General features: G+C 44.4%; 1 protein-coding gene across 1 annotated transcript in view; it reads right to left on the reverse strand.

The window, feature by feature from the left end:
* Nucleotides 1-1,406: 1,406 nt before the first annotated feature.
* Nucleotides 1,407-19,903, reverse strand: part of Map1b (microtubule associated protein 1B) — a 96,375-nt gene continuing 77,878 nt past the window's right edge. The window contains exons 5-7 of the mRNA XM_021644124.2: nt 10,049-16,532; nt 6,951-7,189; nt 1,407-5,827 (exon numbers count right to left, since the gene is read on the reverse strand). Coding sequence (XP_021499799.1) covers nt 5,672-5,827; nt 6,951-7,189; nt 10,049-16,532 — 6,879 coding nt within the window. The 3' untranslated portion in view covers nt 1,407-5,671. The remainder of the gene's footprint in view (nt 5,828-6,950; nt 7,190-10,048; nt 16,533-19,903) is intronic.

Consider the following 19,903-nt stretch of genomic DNA (forward strand, 5'->3'; position numbering starts at 1 on the left):
TGCCATGAACCCAGTCCAAACTGATAGTTCAGAACCCTCAGCCTAAGACCTATGAATAGGGCACTCAAGAGCATTTCTGGAGTGACAGAGATTAAACATCCTGGGAGAGCAATTTGGGTTCTTTCTTGATCAAATATGCCTATGAGATATACAATGAAGGGTAGACTGTTACTCCTTCTGAACATGGTTCCTCAGGGAAAGGGACAAATGATGACTTTTCTTGCTCCCAGCGTATAACTGGGTTAGAAGTCTGGAATTCTCAAATGGACATGCTGTGACATGATCATGGAAGTCAGGGGACTATGATTCTGCTGGCATCCAATAGCCTTAGTAGGTGTGGATGAGAAGGGGCCTCATCTGAAAGAGGCCCACGTTTTGGCTTTTAGTGTGTCATAACAGCAGAAAATGTGATGCAGATGTGAACTTTGCAGCACCAAAGATGATAAGCATTGTAAAAATCCCACTTTATGAACAAGGGCCATGAGAAGGGCTTTCCGACAGGGTAGCATCTGGAAGCTTGCCTCTTGGTCTAGCATCTTCTGGGCTTAAACAAAACAAACAAACAAACAACAACAAAACACCTTTTCTTCCCTCTAATTTGGTCTTTGCTTACAGCCCTGACATGTTATTGCCTGTACAATACTGAGGAAGTTAAAAAGAAAAAAATTAGAGGCCCCTCAGACCATGTCGATATATGTTTAAATATGTGTTTAAAGCAAGGTCATTACTTAGGCCGTGTGCGACTGACAGTGAGTATGCATATCAGATTCCCTGTCTGTCCTTGACGTTGTCAGGAAAACAGGGAGCTTATTCTTGTCGAACCTGTAAGATTTATGAAAAGACATTGTCAGTTGGGCAATGGTGGTACACCATTAATCCCAGTACTCAGGAGGCAGAGGCAGGGAGAACTCCGACTTCGAGGCCAGCCTGGTCTACAGAATGAGTTCCAGGACAGCCAAGGCTACATAGAGGAACCCTGTCTTGAAAAGCCAATAAATAAATAATTTTTTTATTACCTAATGGTATAAAAGCATTTGTCCTCCCCCCCTTCATCTCCAGAGTTCAAAATATTAATCTTTAAAACACCCTCGGAGGCCCTCTTCCGTATAAAGATTCCTGCAGTGTGCTGGGCCCCTGCTGGGAAGGGAGCCTCCTAGACATCACTGTCTGTCCACTTGATGGCAAAAGCCACACCCAGAAGTCTCTTTCTTGTGCACACAAAGCCCCTCCCCTGAGCAGCTATTTGCTTGACTATAAAAGACACCAAAAATAAGTTGCAAAACTCAGTTTAGGCCCCTCTTGGCTGATCATCCACAGCCAGGGAGCCCACCACGAAAAGCCCGATCACGGTGACAAAATACAGATGACGAAAAAGAAAAAGCCAAAGATGTCTCAGTACACGAGTGAACTTTTGCCACTTTGCATTTTATTGTGGAACTGAGTTTCTGTTTTGTTTTGTTTTGTTTTTTCCTTTACATCAAATATCCTCAATGGAAGAGGGGATATTGCACACAAATATCATAAAAGCACTACATATTACTTTCACTGGAAACTAATTTTTCTACATTAGATATGACTGGATAGGATGGAAGTGATGCAGGATTATTAGACATAATACCATACACAGCTGCAGACTGACACAAACACCATTCAGAACAAGAGAGAGGAGTGAGCTTCTCCACAGCCGGGCTCGGGCTGCACACGAGCTGCAGGTGCGAAAAAGCAAGAACCATCGCTGGGGCCAGGGCAGCTGAGCAGAGCCTCTCCAGGGCCCCTGCTTCTGGAGCTCCACCCACGCGGAGAAGCCCGTGGTGGTTATTATTAGCTGTTGTTTTTCTTCCTTTTCAGTTCTGGATGCTGCCCTTGAAATGAATTCATAAAGTCACAGTTTGTTTGTTTGAAATTGTAAATAGTTTAAATACCAGGTGAATAAGACCTAATTGCTACCAAAGCAGTGTCCATCTCTAGGCTGCTTTTGGTGTGTTGTTCAGCTGGTTAAATGATAAACGCTTACAGTTCCTTTCACATGAAAACAGAATCCTTTTTTTCCCTACATCTGAAGTACAAAAGGAAAAAAAGAAAGAAAAGAAGAAAAGTCATTATCCTAACTCACAAAGGTCGTTGCCGAGCAGGGACCTCCTGTGACAGGCAAGAAAAGCAACTCCAGAATTGTAGCATTGTAGCGTCGCTCCCTGGAGCCGAGATTTGTAACAGAAATGGAAGGTGGTAAAATTCCCATTAGCAAATGATTAAATTTATAAAACGAGTATTAGAAAGCTTCTAAATTTCATAAGCTATTGGAAACACTTAAAACATTCAATATACACTGGGGAAAACATTCACTATATGTAACATTAAGAAAAAAGTTTTTTTTTTTCTTTTGAATTTCATGGAAAATGGTGTTTGGGGTGGGGGGGTGGTCACTGTATCCAGTCCCATCACAAGACTGAGAAAGCATGCATGGGGGTTGGGGTTGGAAAAAGAGGACAGATTGGTTAAAATTGAAAATGGAGGATTATCTCTAAGATTTAGTCTCTGTAGAATTTTGTTTACAAACACTACCAAAAAGGTCATGATCAGGAGTGCTAGCTCAATAGAATTCCATCGTTTCAACAGGGTGGAAATCCCTTCCACTCAAATATTCAATCTATACAATTGGATTAAGGATCGTATGCACAAATCTTCTAGATGTCTGTGTCAGTTTTTTAGTCCTCACCACAAATGTACATGGTCCATTGTGATGGCTGCTTCTAAACTAATTGTGTATGTATGGAACTAGCAAAATCAGACTAGCCACGCAGGTAGGAGGGGTGCCTGGGAAGTTAGGAGCCACCTGTAAAGCAAATGTAATTCACCCTGGTGTCCTCAGCCCCATGGCCACCACTGAGAACGGCGGGTGCAAAAGGGTGCTGCCAGATTGGGTAGGAATCAGAGCCAGTGGATCGGTGACAGTTTTGAATAGTATTTTTCCTATTAGAACCTGTAGGAAAGATAATGAGTGTTGGGTAGAGTGGTTATAACTGAAGGCTGGCTATGGCTCTTCTAAGATGTTTATACTTTTAAAACAAAATAATATACAGGCTAAATAAACTTAATTTGGTAAACTGAGAAATAACTCCATCGTCTATGAAAGAAAAATCACCCAGATGTCTGGATTTGGCAAGAAGGCTAGAAACTGTTTCTCTCTGTGTATTATGTGGACCAGCCCAACAGCGCCATTAAATAACTACCTTGTGTGTATCACTTGTCTCATGAAGTGTGAAGCAAATGAGGTTATAGTCAATGGAGTCTGTCTTCATCACGATGACTTTTCTATCATATATGACGTTTGTACCTCTCATGCATTATTTTTGTGGGTTTGAAAGAAATAGGATAATAAATAAAAAATTGCATTCCTAGAGACACCTAACAAAAATAGAATATTAATTTTCTTTAAAAAATTAAACATTTGGAAAATGTGATTCACAGCATTAAGTAGACTGCACAGGTCCTCAGTGAGGGGACCCTGGAGAAAGTATTGTTTAAACCCTCAAGAGTAAATAGCAGTGCGAAACATATACTTCACAGACGAAAATAAACTAAAATGTAAATTTTGAAATAAATAACTAACATAGAAAATAAAATGAGGTCATTGTCCACTACTCCATCGTCTGCAGGAAACCTAGTGTGACAGCACAGGACGGCTGTCACTGAGAACTCTGCCACCCCTGAACCCTGGCACACGGACCTGCCACTTGAAACTTGACATCACTTGTCCTCGTGATCTGGCCTTAGGGTTTGTGGTTCAGCGAGACAACGCTGGACTCTATGTCTGAACTCTACATTGGTGAACGTAGGAACTGGGAATTCATTTGTTTTCAATCTGTTATTTCTTTCAAGTAATGTTTTTCAGAAAAGAAAGCCCCCAAGCAAATTGCTGCTGGGGTTCTTCTGACCTGGGCTCTTTTACCTCATGGTGAAGAATCCTGGAAGGAGAGGTGGGGCAGTACTAGGTGATGCTCTAAGGCCCCAATGTAGCCTACCCTGCCGCCCACCCACTCTCAAACAGCATGTATCAGACTGTTAGGTTATGAGAGTCAAAGGGTGGGAGGTATCACCATTTCTGATGGTTATGGGTTTTTAATAAATATTACAACTTCAATATCAGACTTCAAATCTTGCCAGAACCTCAAAAACCTTCAATTTTTGTCTTACAAAAACACTTAAAATAAAAAAGATCATCACTTGATTTTTTTTTGCATTTTCCTGTAAATGAAAACATTCGTTAAAAAGTTCATCTAAGAAAAGTGCGCACGTATCTTAAAAAAAAAAATCTTTTGTACATGTGTTCCCATAATTGCGTTGAAATTAATGGAGAATTAAAATAGCCAATGCAAGACAAATGAAGGCAAATACTGTACACTTGCTGGGAATCTCTTCCACCGTAAGATTCACTGTTTTCCCAGTTCTGATCCCTGAAGCCGTTTCCATCTTGATCTTGAAGTATTAGAGACGCAATGAAAGGCGCAGCTCGTTTGGCTGAGAGGCCAGGGGTACATCTGGAGTGATGGCGTTCAGCAAGCACGACTCAGCGTTAAACCACCGGACCAATCAGGTGAGCTTCTAACACCTCCCTCCCCACACGCTCCTTTACCTGGAGCAGCTACAGTCCTACACGGATGGTTTAAAAACTTGCTGTCTCACGTTAAAAAATAAGTGCATCAGGTATCTTTGTACATTCAAGTCACTTCCTAAGGCAAAGTATCTCCCATATGTACTCCCAACTGCTTTGGTATTTGCTTCAGTTAACTGGGGTGGACTTGGGTGTTGCCGCATGCAGGCTGACTCAGTGGACTTGGGTGGACAAATGCTGGGAGCATGCCTTAGATAACCTACTCCTGTGTCTGACACATCTGAGAGTTCTGAGTGGGGCTCCAACCGCGTGCATGTCCAGTCTGCACTTGCTACGTGACGGTGTGTGCAGCCTTTAGAGGAAAGGCATTTAATTAAGGCGTGAAAAATCTCATGCCCTCGGAACAGGCTCACTCTTTTTGTTCTTTAGAAACATGCTGTAGGAGGTTAAGACTCTCTTTGATGCCTCTGATGAAAACGGAAAACTGCACTGGTGTAGACCACACCACGGCGGTCTGAGGAAATGCAGATGTACTTGCTGACGTCTCTCTCTACCCCATCCTGCCCGCTTTCTCCCCGGGCATCTTAGCAGAACTCTCCACCTTTAGCTCTCCTTCTCCTGCATTCTTTTTCTTCCTCATCCTTCCTCTCTCTCACACTCTCTCTCTCCTGCATTCTCTTGGTCCCTCACTGCCCCCATCTCCCTCCCCTCCAGCTGCCTCTCTTCCCCTCTCTCTTTCTCTCTCTAAGACAAATGCCAATACCTAGCAGAAGTCAGTTGGGTGCGCAAGTGCATGGCTTCCAAATATTCAGCAGAGATGAACGAGGGTAGGTAATTTTGCAGTAACTTGAATTCTATTATGGGAAAATGGTTACTTCCCTTAGCAATCAGCAAAAATTGAGAAATCTCAGTGACTTGCATCACTGTGACACAGTATAGCGTTTGGCAGGTAAGTGTTCAGTGACTTAATTAGATGAATGGACGTTTTAGAAAAGGTAGTTTCAAATTCAAGAATTTCTGGAAACAAAGTTCAAATCCCGTGGAGCGCAGGGCTGCTTTCTACAGCTCTATCTTGCATGCAGGGAAGGATTCATCTTGCATGACTACCGTGCTGCTGCTGGCTAGGACCATGATGCTGAGATCCTGCTGCTTCTCATGGGTCTCCTGGTACCATTCCCTCATCACTTCGGAGTCATGTGTCGGGATCAGAGTCACCTGCAGAGGGGGAGAAAGGTGATATTTAAATGGCAGCAGAGATGGACGCCGGGATTTAAAACAGAACAAGGTATTGGTTGGCTCCTGAGAAGAAGGGAACAAAAGAAAAATATCTTTCCCTCCCAAAAAATGCAAATGAAGCTTTCAACTGATGTTTTCCGGGAGCCATAACCAAACTCGCAAATTAAAAAAGGTTGTTGTTTGTTTGTTTGTTTTTCAGTGAGAGAAGGATTTGGAGGTGAGAATCTAAATCAGCTAGGAACTTACCAGTCCATTCATCTAAATTTCACTGTTGGCTCCTTAACGCTGCTGTGTTAAGGGGTGTTTGGATTAGGTATAATTTCTCATATTTCCATTAACACAGGGGAAATATTGTACAGACTATACTTCATACTTAATCCAAGATGTTTTAGTTATTGCTCAAAACCGTTAGAAACCCACCCTTTGGCCTGAAAGCAGGCTGCGGGAGATAGGAGTGGGGTACTGATTGGTACTTCTCGTGTGACTACTATGGAAGTATTAGAAAGCAATCTTATTGAAGATGCGAACACGGTCGCTGAGTGATTGAAACACAAATCAGATAACCAGTAATCTCAGCCTAGTAGGAACACAGAGACTGAAAGAGCCCTGAGGGTCTGGAGCTGGATAATAATACCCTGAGAAGCAGTGGTGCCACTCTAGAACTCTACCTGAGGACTTGACCCACATCCCCCTAGCCCAGCGACCACGTTCCTAGTTCTAGTCTGCTTCGCGAAACACAAATGAGTGAAAACAATTCCTTAGCATCAATTCCACAGGACAACTCTGATTCACACACACAGTGCTCAGCATGGTGGGGTGGAGATGGGGGGTGGCAGCAATTCACTTCAGGTAATTTTATAGATGCATGAATTCCATCCACTGCTCTCCTCCACTGCCACTGATGGTGGGCCTGTCACGAATTCTACTCTGGGTTACCTTCTGTATGCTAAACTAACCTTCTGTGCAGTATATTTCACGTGCAATACTCAGGGGCCCCATATGTGGACCCACAATCACAAAGATGCCTATTCAAGCACGGTTCCTTCTCTTCGCTTCTAGAACTAGCTTGAATGCAGCTGAGAGGTAGGCCTCACAGTCTTACCTGCATGTTGCTTCCCCACTGAGCCTTCCCTTCCAACAAGGCATCCAGGACAGCCCGGCTGGGCTCCTCGGCAGCGGGGTCATTCCCACTCACCACGTAGTAAGATGACCTCACTCTCTTGAAAAATTCCACGTCAACATTCTTACTGTTGCTGTGGTTGGGAATATAGCACAGGTCCAAATACACAGGGAGGCCTGGAGGCACGGTGGATGGCTTGGCCGTCTTAGTGGTTCCTGGTCCTTTGGGAACAAAGACAAAGCAAGGGTCATAGCAGTGTGAAGACACTGATGCATCCATAGATATGCCCGGCTAGGTCCTCTGGGACATGGAAAGGCTAGTAGTATTCCCATTTCCCTGGCACCTTGGACAGAATATCAAACGCTGGGAATCTGAGACAATATACCATGGTTGTTTGTCATCTCGATAGGAGAAACAGAATGAGATGGCTTCCCTGTGCAGACAACCCATGAAGAAGTATGAAGAGTTTCCAGGACTTTTCAAAAGAAGGAATTAGATAGAAGGACCTACTAACGTGCATTTTAACTTGAAAAGCTCTGTAAGAGCTCTGTGAGAGGCATAAGCTATAGATCCTGGTGCCATATGGAACTGAACAACTAGACACGATAAGCTTTCAACAGTAAGGCATTCCTGATCACCCTCCGCATCTGTGTGTGCTGTCATAACTGCAGGGGCAAGGATGGCATTTGAAACAAGCAGCCCTTGTGGAAACATAATGGTTTCGTTAGGGAAACAAAGTCTTTTCATAGTTTTCCACCATCACCTCAGCATGTAAGTTTCAAATTAGTGTAACTTTGGATTGGCTTGTGCTAAAACGTTTGATTTAAAAACAAAACACTGTTACTGACTTGAGCTTCAAAAAAAAAATGTTCAAGAAATTTTGGGTTGGAGCTGGGAAATAATTTCCGAAATGGCCCTAAATATACTTCTGCCATATTTATTTATATATATTTATGGCAGGCAATGTTCTCAGCATTGATTATTATAAAACAAAATTATTGGTCAAGTTTGAAAAATGCTGATGGCTTTCTCTGTCCCACAGTATCAAATATTCAGCTAGAATTTAATTCTTCATGTATAAATGAAAAGTACATTCACTTCATCAGTATTCAGATTTTCATCTTTAATAAATACTATATATACACCAAAGAACTGATTTAAAGTAAATTTCTATATAAGTTCATATCAGTAAATGTTTGATTTATATATCTATTTATATGTCTGTATACCCAGGGTTGTATAAAAATTTCTTGGACAAAAGAGAGAAAGGAGCCCTTAATTAATAAACATGTTAAAAATCCAAAAGAAGCATTCATATTTGGCAAACCATAGTTTGGTGACCTTAATAATCCTTTTTAGGATCTCTTAAAAGTATTTTGACCCCCACCCACAGCTAAACAGGATTCCCTAACATTTGATCTAGGAAGTAGCTCAGACCTCAACCCATATGGCCTCCATGGTCCTCAGCACCTAAGGCTCATCAGGCTTGCACGACAAGGGCTTTTGCCCATAAAGCCATCTTACCAGCCCCTATCCTTAGCTCTAACATCAAAAGAAAAAAAATGATAGTGTTTTGGCAAAATTCAACTTTTTTTTTTTTTTTTTTTTTACTTAACCTATTAGATGAATTCCATGCTTTCTCCTAAGTATAAGTCAACTGTCAACTCTCCCAGACCAGGGAGGAAACTATTTAGTGGTTTTATGTTTAATCTGATCATGAAGAAAGTCAGTTTGTTTTCTACATAAATTTTGTAAAGGCCACGCCTGACAAAATCTGATGTCCACCATAAAATAAAAGCCTGAGGTTGTAACCAAAATGTACTAAAAAGCACTGGATTTGAAAGCCCCAGAAGCTGATCCTTCAGATTTCCCCTCATAGAGCAAGGAAATGCTTAAATTAATTTTATGCTTTGCACATTTGGATAAATGTCTATTATTTTGTGTTTTGAAGATCTCTGGGTGAGTATGTGAAGCAAACAAAGTGTATTAATATAAATGATGACAACAAGAAGAGGAAATTGTGCTGCCAACGAGCCACCCCATCAAAAGCCTGGGCACCCTATTAACCCAAAACAAAGGGTGGAGGCAAGAGGAACACAAGATGAAAACCAGCCTGGGCTACAAACCAATAACCTATCTCACCAAAGGAAAGAGAAGTCTCAGAAATGGAGAAGGCTGGGTATCAGTGGCAAATTGGAGCCATTGGAAATCGCTGCTTAGCTCCTGCTGAGAAGAATTCTGGTTAGTGAGGCCACAGGTACGAAGGAAGAAGAAACAGCCTTCAAATGTTTTCCTCTTTTTCCACTAGATACTTATTGTTCAACTGGAATCACACTGTCCGTGAACAGGTAAGAAAATACAGCAGATGCTTCAATGGATGGCTTTTAAAAAATGTGTAGTTTGAAAAAGAATTTTATATTTTAAATTTTACAGAATAAATATTGGGCCTAGACTGAAGATTCCAGGTCTGCCAGGAAACCTCTGGTACGCCACAGGCCTTTGGGAGCTCCTGGTCTATCACCCCAGTATGATTGATTGATCGATCGATTGGTTGCTTGATTGATTGATTTTTCTCTCTCACTCTCCCTTTCTTTCTTTTTTAAGATAGGGTTTCTCTGTGTAGCCTTGGCTATCCTGGACTTTGCAGACTAGGCTGGCCCCAAACTCACAGAGATCCCACCTCTGCCTCTGCCTCCCTGAATGCTGGGATTACAGACATGAACCACCGCACCTGGCTCCCAATGTGATTTTTTTAAGGTCAATGGGAGGCCTAAAGCCTCCCAGAACAGCCTGAGGGTTTATTTCTGAAGGTTTGCAACAGGCCTGTAGCTGCTGCCCAGAATGACACCAACCCAGCAGTTCCACCACACAGATCCCTGCGGCACTGGGCCACATAATTTACTATCTCTGAGCCACACTGGGGCAAGAGGTGTACCTTTAAGCAGAAGAGGAAGGCAGAGGGAAGGTGAAGCATTAGTCCATGCTCTCCGGTCTTCCCAGCAAAAGGCCAAACAGAGAAGGAGCCATGTGCATGAAGACACGCACTTGGTGTGTAAGTGGACCCCAGCACCCCCACCTACCTGCTGTTGCGGTTTTCGCTGACTTGGATGCGGAGGCGTTGGCGGCATTCTTGGTGTCCTTGTCTTTCTCTTCCCCACGTGTGGCCTTGACCTCAGGAGTGGTGGCGGTCTTCGTAGCTTTTTCCATGGATTCTTTCTTCTTGGGAGAAGCCACTCTGGACACCTTGTCTGAGGATTCCTTCAAGGCTCCTGGCTTGGGGGAAGCTGCCAAAGGCTTGGACTTCCCATCAGCTTTCTTCACTGGTGAAGAGGACTTGGTCTTTGTGCCTGGCTTCTTGGTCTTGGTCTTCTCTTTCAGGTCCTTCTTCAGAGCTTTTCCTAGGTTCTGCTCAATGGCCAAGGCCTCGGGGTCCACCATGGACACGTCAGGGTGACGAGGAGAAGGGCTCCGGTCTTGCATGGGGGCTGGTGGGGGGTCCATGTGTTTGTACGTGACGGTTTTGTCTGTGGGGATGGTCTCCGACTCATCTTCGGAGTCGATGTTGGCGTCAGCTGTGATGGAGGGGCACTCTTCAGTCTCTGGGGGGACATCAGAGTCAGTCTGCGATGGGGCTGACTCACTGACTGAGGTGGGTGGAGTCTCATCGCATTGGCGGCCCTGTTGCTTTCCTCCTGAGGGTGGGGGCCCTCCTCCAGACTGAGTGAGGGGCTTCTCGGATTCTTCAGTGGGCTCCTCCCCCGAAAACCACTCGAGAGGATTCGGATTAATGAAGGAAGGTGAGAGCTCCGTCTTGGGATGCTTGTACTCACAGGAGGACACCAGACATAAATCAACATCCTGGCGGGCCTCTGAGGGGGACTTCTTCTCTGTAGTGTAGCATCGGTCTGAGGTCTCATAGGAGTATGTGGATGCCTGCGGGGTCTTGCTGATCTTCTCCATGGTCTCATAACAGTATGTGGAGGCATCTGGGCTCCGTGTGGTTTTTGTAGATGTCTCATAGGAATAGCTTTCAGACTCAGGAAAGCTGGTAACTTTCTCAGTGGTTTCATAGGAGTAGCTACAGTCCCCAAGTGTGTGGCCGCCATCCTCGGAGTCATCATAGCCATTGCTAATGTCATCCAGAAGCCTTCTAGACCTCTCAGTCTTTTCATAGGTGTAGCCGCTCACTTCAGGGGTCCGTGTTGTCTTCTCAATGATCTCATATGAATATCCACCCTCTTCAGGGGTCCGTGTAGTCTTCTCAGTAATTTCACAGGCATAGCCACCATCTTCTGGGGTCTTGGTGGTCTTCTCAATGGTCTCATAGGAGTACCCACTGTCACATGGAGACTTTATGGTTCTCTCTGTCTTCTCATAGTAATATCCACCCATATCGGGGGTCCGGGTGGTTTTCTCATATGATCCATAGTCATAATCTTCTTCATCGGGGGACCTGGTGGCTTTCTCAGGCTTTTGATAGCCATAGTTAAAGTCACCAGGTGTCTTCCCTCCACTGTCCTTCTCCACACTAGATGTGGTCAAATCTCTATTCAAGGCCAGGTGATGTTGCATTGTATCAAATAGCATTGAGGCACGGAAGCCATAGGGCTCTGCTGATGCTGCATCTTCTGGTGGGGAAGAGGAGGTCTGGCGAGCTGCTGCGTTCTCTTTAGCTGCACAGGTAGACTCTGAAAAGCCAGGTGAATATAAAGGCGAGGACTCTCGTGGGGTGAGTGGAGAAATATCGGATTTTGGAGAGAGCTTCTCCCCTTCCAGACTTTGCACTTTTTCAGATGTGAGTGAGGCATATAAGGACATATCTCTGGGAGGAACTACGTCAGAGAGAGTGTCTTCCTGAAGAGGAGAGGCTATCTGAGAGGGGGTGTGAGCAGAAGAGGTGGATGGGGAAGCCTCTACCTGGGACACAGAGATGAGCTCAGACAGATCATTATCCTGGGTGTAGGACGGCTCCTCCATTGGGGGGATCTTATGTGACAAACTAGAGTCCTGGATATCAGAGGGACTATAGTCCACTTCAGTCGGCCCATTTTCTGTGATGTGAAGCATACTCGCACCCACAGTAGGGTGATCTGGAGACTGGCGACTAAAGTCCATAGCAAGGGAGTGCTCAGGAGATTCCTGGCCAAATTCAATAGACATCGAAGACTGTTCAGATCGGTGATCTTGAACTGGTGTCCTGGATTTGGCTGTCTTGGGGGAGAAGTCTGGAGGAGAAATCGACATTGGTCTGGGGCACTCTTCTTTAGATGGGGACATTTCTGTTTCCTGGAAAGTGGTAGGTGTTTGCACAACAGATACTGAAAGGGAGTCATCCACCTCTGTGGAATGTGGGGAGCCCACTTCAGCATGCAGAGAAGGAGACACATCATCTGTGGTTGGCTCTGGAAATGAGCTTGTAGCCACAGAGGCAGTAGAGACTGAGGCCACGCCCTCCATGTGAGAGTAGGTATCTTCTGCCACGCCCTCATCCACAGGTGTGGCTGACTTGTCTGATACAGTGCCTTCTGAAATGGACATCTTGGTGTCTTCTTTGAAAGAGCCAAACTGACTGACATCGATTTGTGTTGGAGATACATCTCCTCCCAATTTCCTTTCATCCAAAGCCAGAGCTGATTGAGAACTCGTGATTTCAACATCATCGGTTTTCTTCTCTGGACCAAAGTCATCCTTTATGGGTATGAAGCCTGTGCTTTTCTCTTCCTGTTTGTCTTGGTAAAGACCAGTGGAAGTCAGGTCAGAAACTGGGCTTTCTTTGTCTGGGCTTTGCTTTCCACTCTTTCCTTCAAAGGGGCTTTCAGTACATCTGCCAAGAGTCTTGCTATCAGCACTTAGAAAGTCTTCATATGCAGACTCAGATCCAATGAGGGGAGGACTGCGTAAAGGAGACAGAACTTTCTCCATAGGAGACTCTGAGTCAGGCACAGGCTCATCCATGGGACTTATGGAAGATCTCTCATTCTCATCTTTGGCCTCACTGAACTCAAAACTCACTGGAGCCGCCTGGGACTTTTCAGTGGCTTCTGAAGGTAGGTGACTGGACTTCTCCTCTGTGGGAGATTGGTAGTAAGGCGTATGGCCAGCACTGCCAGTCACAGACTGAGATGGTGACACTACCTCCAGGGTCTTCTCCTCAGGACTGGCACAATGCTCTTCAACAACTGCAGGGGTCGCTCCAGGAGACACTGACGTTGCTTCTGCCTCTGCAGAGGCTTTAATCTCATTGGGTGTCAGAGAGAAATTCACACTACGTTCACCCAGGGGAGTCTTCTCTATGGGTGATGGTGGAGAAGGACTCAGGGATGGACTCTTGGCTGGGCTAAGTCTCTCTTCTGAAACATCTTTGATGTCCAACGCGGCACTGGCTTTCACATCTTTCTCTTCTGAGCAGTAAGCATCACGCAGAGCAGACTTGCTGAATTTGTCTTCTTCCATGGATGAAGGAGGTGATATGGTGGAGGCAGAAGCATTATAATCCTTGCCATCAGTGGCATCTGTTTTTGACCCTTCTGACAGTCCATTGAATGACGCAACAACAGGTTTGGAGTATTCCTGAGAATACAGTGAGGACTCATATTTGGTAATGTTTACAAACTCCTGAGAGGGGGACTCAGTCTCCTCATTGTTGGTCTCATCGCTCATCACATCACGAGGAGTAGACATCTCATCCATTGGGGTAGGCTCACTAGATATCTCAATGGTAGACTGAGTATATCCTGAGGTGGCAGTGAATTCCTCGGGTTGGTCTTCTCGATTCTCCTCATCAGAAGCGGTGGCCTCACTCTCGGAGCCTCCAGGTAGGGTCTCATCATGAATAGAAGATGCAGGTTCTCGGCCAGGAGACTGGGCTCCAGGTTGCTTGGCTGATGTGCTCAGGAATCCGTACTGCTCTTCAGCAAGGCCAGCTTCCGCAGCCTTGTCAACCACAGCCATCACATAATCTTCAGCCTCAATTTTTTCAGGCTCATAGTCTTCCTCTCTGGCATCCTCTGCTTTGTCCTCCTCTTCACCTTCCTCAGATTGTTCTGCTTCTCCTTTCTCCAGCATCTCATCCATGTCTTCTTCTGCCCGGTCATCACCGCTGGCCACAGACTCCCTCTTCTCCTTGATGTGCACATCAGCCTCAGCCTTCGCACTTTCATCGTCTTCTGTGGGGCTGTGCTTGGAGGCACTCCCACTTACATTGTCTTCCCCATCCTCTTCTGGCTCTTCAGCCTCCTCGGTTTCTGCCTTCTCTTCATAGTCTCCAGTCTCTGAGGATTCTTCAAAGCCAGCTCCTTCATCTTCAAATTTCTCAATGTCATCCACCCCCTGCTTCTCAACTGGCTCTAGCTCCTCTGGAGTTTGCTCACACTCACCCTCCCCTTCAGTGGTAGTGATCCCCTCATCGGGTGACTCAGCAGAACCTTTGATGACTTCCGTCTCTTTCTGGATGACGTAGGCTTCTACAGGCTCTGTTTCTTTCAGTTTCTCTTCATCGTCAATGAGCTCCAGCTGAGGCTTGATGTCCTTGGCCACATCAATTTCCTCAGCCTTTAACTCTTCAAAGTCCTTGGTTAGATCCTCAGGGGATGACATAAGGGACCTCTCAGCTTCAAGTTCTTTGGCAGGACCACTGGCAGCTATTCCAGCTGCTGCCACTGCAGCAGCTGTGGTGGCAGCAGTGCCAACAGCTGTGGCGGCTGCTTCTGTGGTCTTGCCTTCCTTCTTAATGACTTTAACCTTCCCCTTGTCCTTGAGTTTCCCAGCAGCAACAGGCTCCTTCTTGGTGGATTCTTCTTTCTTTGCTACTTTTGGTTTCAGTGCAGCTGGTTTTTTTGTTTCTGACAGAGGTGTTGATTTCTTTATGTCCTTGGAGATCTTCTTAATTTCTTTTTTGGGTTCCTTTTCTTCCTTTTTAACTTCTTTCTTTTCCTCTTTCTTCACTTCCTTCTTGGCATCCTTCATGGGCGTTTCTTTCTTAACCTCTTTCTTGATCTCTTTTTTCTCTTCTTTTTTGATTTCCTTTTTGACCTCCTTCTTAACCTCTTCCTTTTTTGGTTTCTCGTCTTTCTTGATAGGTGTTTTGTCTTCCTTTTTAGCCACTTCTTTCTTGGGCTTCTCCTCTTTCTTCTCTTCGGGTTTTGCCTTGATTTCTTTTTTCACCACTTTCTCTTTGGTGACCTTGGGTTTGCTCTCAGTGGCTTGCTTCTCAGCCACCTCAGCTTTCACTGGGGACTGTTCCTCTCGGCTGGGCGCCTCCTTTTCTGTCACTGAAGGTTTGGTTTCTGTCTTTACCAGCTTATCTTTTTTCACTATTACCTTCTCTTTGCTTTCAACTTTGGGTGTTTTTTCCACTTGACTAGCTTTTGTGACTTCAGGAACTTCTTCTTTGGACTCCTTCCTCACTGATTTACTGGGAAGTGGTTTTGCAGCTGGCTTCAGACTTTCTCGGCTGTCAGCCCTCTGTTTCAGCTTGACTTGTTTAGTTGTGGGGGTGGGCACCTGGCCAGTGAGATCTTTTTGGGTGGCTAGTGGTTGCTTTAGGAAGTCTAGATGTTTGAGTTTTTCTAGCCCTTCTAGGATGTTGTATTGGGTGCTGTTTCCAGGAAACAGAACACGAATGATTTTCTCAGCAGGGTTGGCTGGATGCCACACAATCAAAGATGAGACTGAAGTTAAGTAGGAAATTGGGATATCTACTTCTTGACCGTTGGGCAGGATTAATTCTGCCTTGTCTTTGTTGGTGCCAGTCCACTGTTGCATAAAATACTGCATCTCCTTGCTGCTCTTGACTGGGTTAAGCACGTACATCTCAAGTTTGCCGACTCCCATTTTTTGGAATAGGATGACAGGCTCAATGGTATTGCCTACGTTTCTAAATAGAGGCTCCGGTTTCATGGACAATTTGTTTAGATACTGGAGGGTGAAGCATGCTTCTTCTACGCTTCTCTTCATCTTGAGGTTGGGCTCTGGGTTTTTCAAATTTTCAGGGACGTTGAGAAACACAACCCCCAAATCAGGGGAGATGAGATTTTTCATCCAGTCACTGTTGCTGGTGGAACCCTGGGACCGTTCCTCCTCCAGCTCTGCAATCTTCCGCTGCAGCATGCTATTGATCCCGGGCAAATTGTCATCCCCAATATGGGTGAGCAGGATGGAGTCCACTCGGTCCAAGTGCCGAATGAGCTTCCAGAAGCAAGATTTTCTTTCCGATCCTCCATTAATGAGCATATTGAATCCGTTCACTGCAAACAGGGCAGAATCACCCCGACCCCCTGGGAAAATATAACAGCAGGGCTTGGAGAGCTTGAGAAATCCGCCCGAGGTCGGGGGTTCCAGGATGTCAAAGGGAGAAGGGACCTCCACAGACTCCGAGAGATACTCAGTAAACTCAGAAAGTCCCTCCATTTCTGGCAAGATAGAAGCTGAATTGAGCTTAATGTTGATGAAGTCTTGAAGATTATGTCTGTCAAGGTTGGAGTTCTTCCAGTCTCCCTCCTCGGGACAGAAGAGGGTGAGGCTAGCTTTGTTGGCAGGGTGGGTGGTGCTCAGGAGCTCCCCAATCTGGGTTCAAAAAAAGAAAGGAAGAAAAGGATTAAGTGATGTCATCATTGGCTCATCACCTCCATCTACTCTTAGTTATTATAGGATACTAGCCCTAATGAACAGGGCTAGTATCAAAAATATACTTGGCCCCAGCACTTGAGAGGCAGAGGCTGATGGTTCTCTGTGGGCTCGAGGCCAGCCTAGTCTACAGAGAGACTTCCAGAACAGCCAGGGTTGCACAGAGAAACTCTGTCACAAAGAACAAAACAACAACAACAACAAATGCACTTGGCTTAGCCAAGCAGTGTAGTACACATCTTTATTTCCAGCACTTGGGAGGCAGAGGCCGGTGGCTCTCTAAATTCAAGACCAGCCTGGTCTACAGAGCAAGTTCCAGCACAGCCAGGGTTATACAGAGAAAGCCTGTGAGTACTTGACCATTACTTGGCCATGGTCCTGATTAAATTATTGATACACTTGAATTTTGGAAGGCGGACAGCCTCTGGTCTGAGTCCCCATATGCACCCTCTGCTATCTTGTGGCTCCTACTGTAGAATCCTCTCCCTCTATGCCCTTGCCCCAGAACCCTGCTCCAGTTCTAAAACAGGGAACTATCTGGGTACTGGTGTTTATATCTCAGCAATTATAAAATAATTTGAATACTGCCATTTGGGTATTTGTCATGCAAAGATGTTCTTTAACAAATACTAGACTATCACAGGAGAAAGCTAGCTGTAGCCATCATTTCACCATGGATTATAGATTTTTACTTTAGCTGTGAGTGATAAGATCTCATTTGCTTTAGACACTGTTTTTCTCTGTGTTTTCCAACATGCCACTTAGTACTTCTTAAGGAAGGGAATTTGGAAAACTGAATCAGCACCAAAATAGCAAATATGGTTTACAGAAATGGTTTTCTTTTTCAGTATCAAGGCCATGTTTTGTTGTTGTTTTGGTTTGGTTTTTTTTTATCAGTTTTGACTCAGCAAAGGCAAATCATGTCATAAACTCCAAACTTCTTTCAGCAAATCTCACACATCAGCTCAGAGATTCAAGTGACAAGGGCTCTGTATCCTGATGCAAATGATTCAGGGCTCAAACAAATGGCCATTCCTGAGCCATTGGCTCTGCACTCTTACCCTTTGCTTCTTACTTCAATGAATTCCAGAGTACTATCATTCCAAAGCTATGACTGTGAGGGTATGTGCACAAAGACAATGTGTTGAGCCCAGACTTTCCTACGTTAGATTGCAGGAGAACAGTCATTTTTGTTTTGTCAGACTATCAATGCCAAAGCATAACAGTCGATGTCACAAAATACCAAAGTAACAACGCTGGGCTTTTTTCCTCTTACTTGACTTACTAATGTTCTATAAAACAGTTAAGACTCAACTCCTGTTTTGGAATCTAAGAAAACTAAAATAGCAAATGGAGGTACCCATAGTGTGAAGGGAATCCCTGATCAAATAATTTCTTATAAACGTCAGCCATCCTTGGGGGAATCTTTCTTCAGATTACTTGCTAGCCAAGTAAACATGAATAAGGATTCATTGTTATTGCATTTACTCATGCATTTATTTATTTATTTGTTGGGCACATGTGTGTCATGGTGTATGTGTGTGACGGTCAGAGGACAACCTGCTGGAGTTGGTTGTCTCCTTATAACATGTGGATCAGAAGGAGGTGGTGATGAAACTTAAGTCCTTACTCATTGAGCCATCTCCATCTCATCGTCCTTTAAAATTTTTTTACTACATTTTATTTATTTATTTAAAAATACGGTTTCTTATCTATGATGTGTGTCACTGCTACAATTTCAACATGGTAAGGGTTCTCTCATTCTTAACTTTCATACAGAGTACATGAGAACTATTCATGTTTTACATTTTAGGGCACAAATTAAAGATAATCCAAACTGATAAGTCTTTCACAGCAAAAATTTAAAACTAAGTTCATTTCATTTTAATCTTTGAGATCCAGTTTCGCTGATCTGAAGCATATTGAAGGCATAGTCTAGCTGTGTGTGTCTGAAGTTATTCAGTCATTAACTTTTTTTTTAGATTTATTTATTTTGTTTAATGTGTATAACTGTTTTGCCTGTGTGTATGTATGTGTGCGATATGCATGCCTAGTGTTTATGATGGGAAGAAAAGGGAGTCAAATCCCTGAGCTAAAGTTATGGATATAGGCACTAGGAACAGAACCCAAGTCCTCTGGAAGAGCAGCCAGTTCTAACTGCTGAGCCCTCTCTTCAGCCCCCAATCATTAACTTTTTAATATGAAATATATAGTCACCTCATTCAATGAGAAAGTAAAAAGACTTGAGGGATATTATCCTACTTTCCATCTTTCTACCTTTTCCCAGAGGGTTCCTATGAAAATGCAGGAAATGACTCAAACACATATAAGATTGCCAAGAATTCTGAGGAAGTCAGGAAGCATGAAAGACATCCAAGAGCCATCACTGGATAGGAAACTATGATTCAAGGCAATCAGAAAGGCAACCCAGCACTGCTGTACAAGACTACGTGGAGAGGGAAAATCTAATTTCTCTGGAAAAACATCAGCATGCTGTACCCAATGAAACAAGAACTCAAAGACAAGGGTTGGAGAAAGCCAGTTAAGGAGATAAGGATATCACAACATCCTTGGGACTACCCAACAGACCTAAAGCCTCTGGGTTTTCCCAGAGTCCACAGTTCTAGGACAAGTATTAGGACGAGGACAGGATTCAAGGGCAACAGGTGCCTCAAGATTCCCGTCCACAGTGATGCTCGGTCCACGCAGTGAATGGTAACATCAGTAAGAAGGAATTGATGATGCTGGCCGTAGTAAGGAAACGATGACTAGTTTTTTGCAACTGGGGCTGCTTCCTAGTGAACTGGGAAGCCACGTTAACGGTAACAGCAACCACACAGCAAACCCAACTACAGTGAAAGCATCCTTACCTTTGTTTCCCCAGTATTTAACCAGGCTAAGTATACCAGGTTATACTGCACTGAGACTGGTCAGCTCAACACATGCTGTCTCCCTGAAGCTCTAACAAGTACCTGCCCATGCTTATCAAGCAGAGACTGTCACCATGGCTCTTACAAGATGGACGACAGACATGAGTAGGAGTAATACTGCTGTGGGGTAAAACTGTCTCCTTTGTTAATTACCTTTCCTGATGAAGTGCAGGCACACTGAAGGAGGAAGGAAGATAAAGGAATAAATGGCTTTACTGGAGATATTAACAAAACCAGACTTTAATTTCTAAACCATGGACTTCTAACTGCATTTTCTTTTTTGATTAAGTGACGTGCTTAGCCGAAGAGGAAACACTGTAGACAGTGTATCTCCCGGCTTTGGCAAGACATTTAACGGGGTCTTAGAATCATGTGATAGCA

This window comes from Meriones unguiculatus, chromosome 6 (assembly GCF_030254825.1).
Source record: "Meriones unguiculatus strain TT.TT164.6M chromosome 6, Bangor_MerUng_6.1, whole genome shotgun sequence".
Lineage (NCBI taxonomy): Eukaryota > Metazoa > Chordata > Mammalia > Rodentia > Muridae > Meriones > Meriones unguiculatus.